At 58.3% G+C, this 11,637-nt stretch overlaps 1 protein-coding gene across 2 annotated transcripts; it reads right to left on the bottom strand.

The window, feature by feature from the left end:
• Positions 1-2,597: 2,597 nt before the first annotated feature.
• MRPL23 (mitochondrial ribosomal protein L23) lies at positions 2,598-11,327 on the bottom strand. Of its 2 annotated transcripts, none has more exons than XM_036763813.1 (5): positions 11,262-11,327; positions 7,879-8,001; positions 6,916-6,998; positions 6,360-6,433; positions 2,598-2,862 (listed from the first exon to the last, which is right to left on the bottom strand). In XM_036763813.1, exons 1-5 carry the CDS (start codon positions 11,276-11,278, stop codon positions 2,698-2,700), a joined length of 462 nt encoding a protein of 153 aa, XP_036619708.1. In that variant the 5' UTR covers positions 11,279-11,327; the 3' UTR covers positions 2,598-2,697. The 2 variants fall into 2 exon arrangements, with proteins under 2 accessions (XP_036619708.1, XP_036619707.1); XM_036763812.1 differs by lacking the exon at positions 2,598-2,862 and adding an exon at positions 2,877-3,311.
• Between the last annotated feature and the right edge of the window lie 310 nt (positions 11,328-11,637).

Raw genomic sequence — 11,637 nt, forward strand, 5'->3', positions numbered from 1 at the left:
TCTGGGGATGGCGGAGCAGGGAGGGCCCAGGCTTTCTTTCTCCTCAACTGAACACTCAGCAGGGGAAATCCAACCCGTAGGGACAAGCAGAGCACAATAAAGGTCCACCTACCCGCACCAAAATGAAGAGGTAGAAAGGAAGTGTGAGAGGGCCCTTCGGAGAAGGGATTAGCTTTCTCTGCTTGGCCCCAGAGGGCAGAACAGCAGAGATGAATGGCTGTTAAGGGAGGCAGGTTGGGGCTTGACGTCAATCAGAGTTTCCTGACATACAAGGGGCTGCCTCTGGAGGCCAAGGGGGTGGGGGATCCTTGTTCAGAGACAGGCCCTGTGCTCCCTCCCAGCTCTGGGATTTCATGGGAGAGGGCATTCACAGCCTGGCAAAAAGGGGCAAGAATCCCGGTTTCTGACCCACTCCCTGCCCTGTCTGCCGGCCTCTGGGGGGAGGAAGCCAGGAAGGCCCCCCACCCGAGGGTGACTCTGCCCCTTGGTTCCAGCTGGTACTGTTTTGACCCAGAAGGGCAGAGAGAGAGACAAGAATGGAAGCCAGCTTGAGCAGCCTCTGCCCTCTGCCACATCAATGACCAATGCTCTGTTAGCAGTTTCCGAGTAGTGCCATCCTCCCACTCTGGCTTCCTTTGGGGCGCACCCACAACACGGTCCCCCTCTGATTGGGAATCAGGATGATGAAGTGACCCGAGGGAGCCTGCTGGGAAAGGAGGCTCCCGGCTGCAGGGAGCTGCCGGGTTTGGGCACAAGCAAGAGTGCTCCAGAGGAAGGCTGGAGCAGGCCAGGGCCTCATAAGCGTCCAGTAGGACTGGGAAGCCTCGCCCGGGCACCTGCCAGACAGTCCCACAAGGCCCTGAGGCAGCCTGGGCCCCTGGAACGAGGAAGAAGGGACCGCCAGCAGCCCCACTGGCCTTGGCCACTGGGACGGGTGCCTGGGCAGGAGCTCCAGCATACATGCTGGTCTGCAGGCCTTCTCCCCATCCTTTGTTCCAACGCAAAGCTACCAAAGGAGAGTTAATGGCAGAGCAACCCAGCTCCCCTCACTCAGAATGGGGGCTTGTGAAAAGGTGAAAGAAGGCGGAGCCCCTGGTCCCTGGGGCCATGGGTCTGGGCCTTTTGATTGCCTGTGCCTCCCTGTCCTTCCTCATTTTACCGAGCTGCCTGCAGGGAAGGCAGGCTGGTAAACAGTTGGTACTTATTTACAAGGTTGGGTTAGAAACCCCACACAGCTAGTCAGGAGTGGGGCCTCCCTTCCAAGGGCTGCCCGGTACCGTATCCGGGGCCTGAGCCCTTCACCTGGGCACAACTAACAACAAACCTCCCAGTGCCCCTTCCTGGCCTGGCCCTGCTCAGGCTCTGCCTGGAGGTCCAGACTTTGGGGTACGAGACCTTGGTTCAGCTCTGCTCCTCCCTGGTTATGGGACCCTGCTCGCAACAACGTTCGAGAGGCAGTGGGCAACACTGGCCCGAGAGAGACTGCTAGGGCCAATGCTTTGCAGCTAAGGAGAGATGGGATTTTAAAACGAGTTCAGGAACAGACAGGCACCCAAGCAGAGGCTAAGGGGAAATGTGATGTTAGAATAGGGTCCAAGCAAAGTTTTAAAAACAGATGTTAAAAAAAAAGTTTTTGCATGCAACTAAAAAATAAGATACACAGGCAATGGGGCCTAGAAATTTATCTTGCCCTACAGGAAAGGAAGGGAAAAGGGGATGAGAGGGGAGGGGGGTGATAGAGGGGAGGGCTGACTGGGGAACAGGGCAACCAGAATATACGCCATCTTGGAGTGGGGGGGAGGGTAGAAATGGGGAGAAAATTTGTAATTCAAACTCTTGTGAAAATCAATGTTGAAAACCAAATATGTTAAATAAATAAATTTAAATTAAAAAAAAAGAATAGGGTCCAAGCACAAGCACCCCATCACTGTGACTGGTCGGGGCCCCCTCCCCCCTCCCGCGGCCAGCCCCCAGCCTCTGCCTAGTGACATCCCCTCTACTTCCTGGTTTCCCTGGTCCAGCCTCTCAGCCCTAGAAACCAGACTACAGGCTACAGCTACCACGCCCGAGACGCAGTTCACTCCTTTGGTCAGAACACAATTGCTCTCCGCTGCCCCTTCACACTCCTCTGGCCTCCTCCTTCCTGCTTCCTTGGCAGAGCAGGCTCGGCTTCCCCACCTTCCCGTCCTCCCCGAGGCTGTGGTGGCCAGGCCCCTGCTGGCCAGCCTTTCGCCCTCCACGGGCAAACCCGGTCTCCCTTCCATGACTGGCTCGGGAGCCCTGGTCTAGACCTCTGCCCAGGACGCCTCAGGCTCTCCCTCGCCCGGGGTCTCTGCGGGTGGAGGCACCCATCTCTATACAATCCCCTAGGCATCCTGGGGCCAAGACTTCTTGCATACGAGCCTCTAAAGGGCGGCTCTGCCAGGCGGTGGGGCAGGGGGAGCACAAGCGCAGCGCAGGGGCTGGGGCATCTTTCTGTAGGAAGGAAGGAAGAAGCAGCCTAGTCCCACCTAGCCCAAGTATGCTGCTGCCGCCGCCGCCCCTACGCCGGAGACCTCCAGTTTACACAAGGAAAAAAATGGAAAACAAGGAGACCATTTTCCTTTTCCATAAAGCAAAACTTTAATTCTGCCTTGTTAGAAGTGTTCTTCCCGCGGGCAGTGCGCGGGGCCCTCCGGAATGGTCCGGGCAGCCCCGTCACAAGCCGAACCAGTCGGGGACCCCCCCGCGCCGGGGGTCGCCCTTCTGCCTCTGCCTTTCATCCTCCATAAACTGATTTTGGAGATCATCAACGGAGCCAGCTTCAGGGCTCGGTTCTTTCTCGGGAAACAGATCTGGGAACTTGAAGGTCTGCCCGTGAGCCTGGGGAGAAACAGCAAATACTCCCAGCCCAACAAAAGCCGAGGCAGAGAACGGCCCGCGGGGGTCCGGCCCGGCATTCCCCCCTCCCCTCCATCTCTGCGCGGCCACCTAGTAATGAGGCGGGCAGACCCCATTCAATCAGACGAAATGATTAATAGTCCCCCCCTTCCCTGCTGCTTGGCATGATGGCCACGACGGACACCACAGTCCCGGCAGGCGGAGCGTGTCCGGGGCCTCAGCCTCCGCTTTCATCTAGCAGCAGGAAACCATCACTCTGGGACACCGATCTTTTCCCTGACATTATCTCTCCACTGCGCCGCATTTGTCCCGCTTGTGGCCTCATTAACGGCGCTCATTCCCCGGAGGGGGGAGCCCTCCAGACCTTCACCCCTCCTCCTGGCACAGGGCTCGGCAAAGAGCGGCCGAGAAATACGGCCGTCCGCAGCGCTCTATAAATCAAGAAAGGCTTTGCAAATTAACTGGTCTTAGGTCTCTCGCTCGAACTCTCAGCATAGATCAGTATCAGCAAAGGCCAGCGCCCCAAGCCGCTGCCTCCAGCCCGGCCTGGGGGTGATTCCCGGGCCAGGGCGAGCAGGAGCGGGGCAACGAGACTCCCAACTCGTGGAGCTGGTGCTCCAGTAATATCACTGTATTAAATATTAAAACCACACAATTGTTTCCTATTTCAAAAACAGCACTGATTGAATTTTCAGTAAGATTGCTGATACTAAATACAGAACTGCTTTGACATTTAAGATAGGTCAAGGGACACAAAGAGCGTCTGCGTCTGGAACGGTCTAATAATTAAAAGGAGGTGAGGGCCGGCGCTTTGTCCATGAGTTTGGGTTTGGGCTGGCCGCCAGCCCGGGGCACCCTGAGCACTGAAGGCTGCTAAGTTCTGATCGGATTGGGGGGAGTGAGGAAAAGCAGGGATGGAGCATGCTTCGTGGCTGGCTTCGGGAGGGTTAGCTTACACATCTCCAAACTTTTTTTTTCTTTTTTAAAATACCAAAGGGCAGTAGTTTACACACAGGGCTGATTGCCCAGAACAGGGGGATTTATGGTGGATCTATGGAGGTGATTCGGCCGCTTTTCTAAAGAGGAGGGGGATGCCAAACGACATTTTCAAATGTAAATACAAAGTTTGCAATTTATAATAGTTCAGAAAAGCCAGGGAAGGTTCGGGCTGAAAGAGGGGCTCGCTTCCTACTGGAGACAAAGGTCGCGCGGAAATCTAGGGTTCCTTGGGGAAGGAACTCTTCTCCTATCTAGAGAATTTTCACTATCTAGAGACCTTTCACTTAAAAAAAAGAAAAGAAAGACACCCCATTCCTTCCAAAGAGAAAGGAAAAGCTGACCAGTGGAAAAGAACCCGGGAGAGAAAAAACCCAAGCCAACCCCAAAGCCCCAGGACAAAGAGAAGGGAAGGTGCCCCCAGCCCCAGCCTTTTCAGGGACTGTGTGCTCCATTAACCCCTTCTCTGCCGGCAGAGCTGAGCTGCTCGGTCTGCCAGGCCCGTCAGGGAAGTCAAGGCATTTTGGGGGGGCTATTTGGGTTACTGAGGCATCAGGGCAAAAGCAAGGGTTGATAGGTTAGACGCCCACAACAGAGAATAGGGTTCTAACCGGGTCTTTGTTTCCCATCGCCCCACCACACCATTCACAGTAAGATCTAGTGGTGAAAGACCAAGCAAAGAGTCAAAAGGAACAGCAACCAAAATAAAGATGATTGCCCAGGCCCCTTCAAGTGACCCCCCCAGGCTGTTCCCATCACTCGGGCTCCCACTCCCCGCCCCCCCCTTCCAGGCTGGCCCAGTCCTGCAGGAGACAGCCCCGTCCCCCAGGCTGGGGGGTCGGCCGTTACAAATTAGGATCAAGGAGCCCTCCCGAGCGGTGCCATTAGACACACACACACGGTTCCCCTGCTAAGTCTCAGGAAAAAGGAGAGCCCGAGGCAGCTGCTGATATGAGATCTCCGTGGCACAGTTCAATTTTCACGACTGGGGGGTGGGGGACCCGAGGGGACGGAGAGGCTCAGATGACTCAAAAGCCTCCCCTGAAGGGGCTGGGGGGGCCCCCAGCCGCAACCAGGCTCAGCCCAGCCCCACAACAGCGGCCTTTTTGCGGAGGGGCTTTCTCTGGCCGTGGGCTGGGCCGCCACACACCCATGGCTCCCAGCCCAAACACATATGTGGGCTCCCTGGGCAGGAGAAAGAAGGCAGTTGTTGTCTGGAAGGAGGCGAGCCTAACCCCAACTCCCCACAAAGGCGCCCCAAGCCCATGCCAGCCCTGGCCTGCCCAAGAGCACTACTGCCATCTGGAGGGCCAGGGAGTACTGGCCAGTCTGGGGCAGGACCCCGGAGCTCCCGCCAGACCAGGCTGGCTCTCTCCTGTTTAAACTGAAATTGGAGAGAGCACAGCTAGGAACAAATGGTGGGGTTCCCAGGCCCGTCGCTGGCCCCGATGCAGCCCCTGCCCAAAGGCATGTGGAGGAGAGAGGGCAACCTCTGAGGCCCAAAGATGCCCAGGCAGGAAGGGGGCTTCAAAGATCGGTGTCTCTGGCCCCTTCTTATGCCCCCCCCACCAGAGCAACTTGGCCCAAGGCCAAAGGGCCAGAGGCCTCAGAGGGTGAGACCCTGGGGCACTGATGGGACCCCCCTCCCCAGGCAAACAGCCTGCTTCTTTGGGGCTTTTTATCTGATAGTTGAGCAATCTCAGCTATCTGCTGGCCAAGGGGAGGCACCAGGGGCCACAGAGACAAGGAAGACCCAGGCCCTGACCTGGGGAGCTAAAGCCAAGGGTCACCCAGCCTTACTCCATGTAAACTCAGGCCTCGGAGGGGAGGCAGAGAGCCTGGGCGGGTGTCAGGGACATTCCAGGGGAAGCCACATGGCCAGGATTTCGACAGAGATCTGGGAAGGGCCACATTTCTGGGTGGAGGGAGCAGCAAAGGTCAGAGGCCCCCACACCACTTTGGGCTCAGACCTTGGGCAGCCCCGGGACTGAACTTCTGGCTGGACCCCAGGGGCAGCCTGCGATGGGGAGAGGACAGGCCTGAGGAGCTCAGCCAGGGAAGGCAAGACGTCCCTGCGCCATGCTAACTGACGGTGCACAGAGATGACACTGTGGCCTAACTGCTAGTGGGGGCCAGCTGCCCTTCCCAGGCTTCAATCACTCACACCCACACTCACACCCACACACCCACACCCCAATGGCTCCACTCGGGCTTTAATCACACACACACACCCACAACGGCCCTACTCTGGAGGTTTCTGAAGCTTCCTTCACCCAATACCCACAACCTGGGAGTCCAGGGCAACCTGCTGACCCACTGCCTTCAGCCACAAGGGAGAGGCCCAGAGCCCTTCCAAGGCAGGAGGAGCCCACTCTCCCTCTTGGGGCCCCTCACTGGACACTGGGTGGGGGGGTTGTGGGGAAAATGCTTCATCCACTTTTTCCCTAGAGCCAGGCCCTGAGGTAGCCCCTGCCCTGACTCACCAGCTGGACATAAGCGACCTTGTAATCGGGCTGCTTTATGCGCACGTTCCTGTGGTCCCTCTTCTTGTTGGAACCTGTTGGAACAGAGACCTCCCTTTGCCTTGAGCTCCTGATTTCAGATCCAATTACCCCAGAAATCAACAGTGAGCCCAGGCCCAGAAGCTGCGGCCGCTCCTAGCTGGCCCCGGCACCCCCATTCACCCTGTCATTTACCAATTGTGGGCTAACGGTTCAATGCACCAAGGAGTGTCCCTCTGTCTATGAGCCAAAGGATGTCCCTCTTTGGGGGGTTCCTCTTGAGCAGGCTTTGAACCTGGGAACACTGGGGAGTGTGGTGGAGCGGAGACTCCAAGGGGCTGGGGGCACTGCCCCCCACCCCCAGCACAGCCGCGAGGCTTGGAACAAAGGCAGGGAGGGGAGAGAGCCCGTCAAGCGCCAAGGCTGCATAAGGCTGCATGAGGCTGCACGGGTACCTCTTCTGATCCTGAAGCGCCACCACCTGGTCACTGGCGGCAGAGCTGCAGAGAACAAAGACAAAGGAGGTGGCCCCACTCACCATGCTGGATCCTGGTTCTCACGGCAGCCACAGGCACATTGTAGATGCTCTGCAGATAATTCTTGAGGTCAATTCTGGTCATTCTGCACTCCAGACAAGAGAGAGAAGGCGCTTTGACACCAAAGACTGAGCAAGGATTCTGGCCCAAAGCCCAGCCACGGTGGCTGTGTCCCCGGAGGCCGCCTGTGGACACAGCCCACCTGAGTGGGGCCTCTCTGACCTAGAGAAGTCCACACAGGCCCTGGGGATCTGCCTCCCTAGGCGGCTCACCACTGTGGCACACTGACCAGGCTGGCCGGACCCCAGAGCCCAAACCTGCCCCCCACCCCCACAGCACCAAATCTAGCTTCCTAGGTCAGCCAGGCCAGGGGAGGCCTGCAGCAGACAAAGGCTGCTTTGTACCTGGCAGGCAGGAGCCCTCCAGAATGTCCACCCTGCCTGCCCAGGCCCCCACCCAGGGAGGTCACCCAGCCGTAGAGAAGCCCTGAACCTGAATTTCCAGGGGGACACCCACATTCCCCCTGTCCACACAGAACCTTTAACCTTCCTCAGTAGATGAGGCCAAGGAATTCCATCGGGCTTCAGACAGAAAAACCAGCCCTTGGGGATTTCTTGGCTCAGTTACGATTTGATCTGTGATGATCTTGTCCTGATGCCAAGGGGCTAAGCTTGAGGGTACCTGGCCCAGGGAGGCCTCTCAGGTCCTGACTGTCTAGGGGCTCTGAGTAGCCAGGAGAAATAACTAGACCTGGATCTCTCCCGAGCCCAGGAGTCTGCCCAATGAGAGGTCCATGGTGAAGGGGGTAATGATGACCTTCCCCGGGGGAAGCACTCAAGGCCCCACATGTCTCCACCCCAGAACCTTCCCTGAGGTTGCTCTCAGACATTTCCATAGCCCAAGGAATGAGTCCAAACTCCAGAGCTGTGCCCCGCCAGGGCCCCCCAACCCTTACAAGGACTTACTCCATTGGGATTCGGAATTGCACAGTGTCCTCTGGCTGTGCGGTCCCAGGCCTCACCAGCCGGATGAAGAAGTTGGTCCGGAAGATGCGCAGCTGGGGGTTTCCTGCCTGGTATAGGGGGTACCTGCCAGAAAGACCCCAAGTCGGTTATCTTGGTGGTCAGAATCTGAAGGCCTGGGCAGCGGCAGACAGATGCCCCTTTGCCCAGCTGTCCAGGGCGCTCCGAGCCTACACCTTGATGCTGGCCTGCTCCCAGAATACTCAGCTCGCTTGGCTCCCTGCCCATCCACCCTCTATTAAGCACGCCCTGTATACAAAGTACTATGGCACAATTCACCAGGAGAAGGTGGGAAAGCATCCTGCCTTTTCTGGGCCCGTTTCCCTTTCTGAAGGTGTGTGGAGCCTCAGGATGACCTGTCCCAGCTCCAATATTCACCACCCCATGAAGGCTCACTCCTACCCTTCTAAGGACAACCACTCCGGTTCAGCCAGGGCAGGCTAAGCAACAGAGAGACCTCTGCCGGTGTCTCTGAGGGCGCAAAGGCATCAGCTGGACTCTGCTTGCCCAAGGCCCTCCAGTGGCCATTCGTGTTGGTGCGAGAAGGTGGCCAGTGGCCTCCCATGTTCCCCCTGGTGGCCAATTCCCACAGTGCATGTCGGCTGGTTCAGGGGAGGGTGCACCTTAAGACCACCACGTTGGGGACACTCTGTGGTCTGCACCTAAGGAACCTTGGACCATGGCTCGTCAGCAACGAGTCTGCCTAACCCAGGCCGCCAAAAGTGAACGACTTTGGATCACGCCATGGAGTTGTGAAGAGGACCCAAAGGCATCTGGCCACAGAACAAAGAGGCCCAGCCTGCTTTGGGGCAAGAAAGAGGGTCTGGGAACAAGGAGGAGGAGAGCCCGGCGTCCCTCAGGGTCACTGAGGCTGGCCTTCCTGGGGAGGAAGAAGAAAGGCAGTCACTGCCCCACGGGCAAGGAGAGCGATTGGAGCCGATGAAGGGGACCCCAGCGGGGAGGGGGCGAGGGACGCCTGGCACAGGGCAGTGCCTCAGACCCGCTGCACGCCAGCTGGGCTCCTCCATCAGAGATACAGAGATACGGTGACCAAACATTTTACAATCGCGTTCCCAGAGCCCAAGCCCAGACCAGAGCGACTCCCAGGCTCCTTCCAGCTCAGACAATCTGCCAGGAAGGGACCCTCGGTGCAGCCAACATCAGGCACCTACCTGATGTCTCCTTTAGGATGACATCAAGGAAAAGGCCTGGCATCCATGTTCTGCGGCCCCTAGGACCTCTTGCCAGACCAGCGGCTGAAGCCTTCCCTAGGTGCTATCTCCCCACTGGACTGACCAATCTGTCTGGATGCTCAGGGCTTAGCCTTGGGTCTGCATCAATAGAGATTGGCAGATAGGCAGACAAACAGACAGAGATAGATAGGCGGACAGATACATAGATAGATTAGCAGGTAGATATAGATAGCCAGATCAGTAGACAGCCAGGGAGAAGAATGGATGGATAGACGGACGGACGGATGGACAGGCAGGCAGGCGGATGGGCAGACAGGGAGGTAGATCAGTGGATGGCCAGGTAGGTACATGGATGGATGGATGGACAGATGGACGGATGGATGGATGGATGGACAGACGGATAGATGGATGGATGGACGGACAGATGGACAGGCAGGCAGGCGGATGGGCAGACAGGGAGGTAGATCAGTGGATGGCCAGGTAGGTACATGGATGGATGGATGGATGGACAGATGGACGGATGGATGGATGGACGGATGAATGGACGGATGGATGGATGGACGGATGGATGGATGGATGGATGGACAGATAGATGGATGGATGGATGGATGGACAGACGGATAGATGGACGGATGGATGGACAGATGGACAGGCAGGCAGGCGGATGGGCAGACAGGGAGGTAGATCAGTGGATGGTCAGGTAGGTACATGGATGGATGGATGGACAGATGGACGGATGGATGGATGGACGGATGAATGGACGGATGGATGGATGGATGGATGGACAGATAGATGGATGGATGGATGGATGGACAGACGGATAGATGGACGGATGGATGGACAGATGGACAGGCAGGCAGGCGGATGGGCAGACAGGGAGGTAGATCAGTGGATGGTCAGGTAGGTACATGGATGGATGGATGGACAGATGGACGGATGGATGGATGGACGGATGAATGGACGGATGGATGGATGGATGGATGGACAGATAGATGGATGGATGGATGGATGGATGGACAGACGGATAGATGGACGGATGGATGGACAGATGGACAGGCAGGCAGGCGGATGGGCAGACAGGGAGGTAGATCAGTGGATGGTCAGGTAGGTACATGGATGGATGGATGGACAGATGGACGGATGGATGGATGGATGGACGGATGGACGGATGGATGGACGGACGGATGGACAGGCAGGCAGAAGGGCAGACAGGTAGGAGGATCAGTAGCCGGCCAGGTGGATGGATTTCTGAGGCACACCCTAAAACATGAAAGCACCAGGCTCCTTGCCTGGGATGGGGTGCCCTTCAGAGAAATCTCAGAGGGCACACGAGAAGCTGCTCAGTCCAGTGAAAGCCCACTGGGCAGGGTCCTGGGAATCTAACTGAAGGGGGTCCAAGTGGAGAACAGAAAGGAAGAGAGAACAATGTGCATCAGGATCTGCCTGGCGCAGGAAACGGGCGTCCAGCCGCCCGAGGAAGGTGGGCTTGGGCTTTCAGGGAACTGTCCTGGGCAGAAGAGAGCGATGAGATGGATGGAGAGTGTTTAAGAACTGAACCCAAATGGCTGGTGGGGGGCAGTACAGGAGCCCCGCTCCCTCTGAGAAGCCCCCAAGAGAAGGACCAGAAGAATCCAGAGGGGCAAAGACGTCATGGGCGACGGGTACTCGAGATGGACAGCAGGGCCCCCCCCCGCAGGGGTTACTCACATAGCCCGGGGGTGAACGAGTGAACGCAAGGGGGAGTGAGTGAGTCAGGCGGGCAGCAGGGAGGCCCTCGGGCTAGCCCTCGGCTCTGCAGGCGCAGGGATGCCTGGAGGGGGGGGGAGGGCCGTGGTTCTGGCCCCTGTGGACAGTCACTCAGCCAAAGCCCCGCCCCTCTCCTCAGGACCCGCCCTGCCAGCAGGGGGCGCTGCTGCCCGCCGAGTGGGCGGGGCCGTGGGCGGGGCCTGCGGGAGCCAGGGTGGGAGGGAGAGGAGGGCGGAGAGCGCGCCCCAGGAAAGGCGTGGGTCACGTGGGGGAGGGAACGCCGTGCACGACCACGCCGGGGGTGACTGGTGGCCAGTCCCCCTCCGGAGGCCGGGGTCACGTGGGCACGCCGGGCCTCAGTTTCCCCCCTCTCCGCCTTGTACTCACAGGACATTGCGGGCCATGACTCGCGTTTGCTCTGACAGCGGCTTCCGGAACTTCCTTGTTGGCGGCGGAAGTAGGGTAGAACGAGACGAGGCCTGGCTGCCGCGCCTGCGCCGTGACCGCTGCCTGCATCGCCGTCTGGCGGCCGGAGGCCGCAGCGCCCGTGCCCCGACCCGCTCGTGCCTTTCGTTCCCTTCCTCCACACCTTTGTCTCTGTTGCCCTCCCCCAAGCGGGCCGTTTCCGCACCTGGGACAGATACCAGGCCCTGACCGACTTCTAGAGGGACTAGTGAGGAAACTGAGTCCCAGGCCCCGGGGCCCTCAGCGCCTAGGAGGAGGGGATTTCCTGGGGGCTTTGTCCTGGCCTGGCGCAGTCTGG

The sequence above is a fragment of the Trichosurus vulpecula genome, chromosome 6 (assembly GCF_011100635.1).
Source record: "Trichosurus vulpecula isolate mTriVul1 chromosome 6, mTriVul1.pri, whole genome shotgun sequence".
Classification (NCBI taxonomy): domain Eukaryota; kingdom Metazoa; phylum Chordata; class Mammalia; order Diprotodontia; family Phalangeridae; genus Trichosurus; species Trichosurus vulpecula.

Bases quoted from the DNA above. Each gene is read 5' to 3' on its own strand.
- MRPL23 (XM_036763812.1), bottom strand. The intron at 6,999-7,878 runs GTAAGTCCTTGT...TCTGGAGTGCAG, and splicing joins CAATTCCGAATCCCAATGGA to AATGACCAGAATTGACCTCA. The intron at 6,434-6,915 runs GTGAGTGGGGCC...CTGTTCCAACAG, and splicing joins GAGAACCAGGATCCAGCATG to GTTCCAACAAGAAGAGGGAC.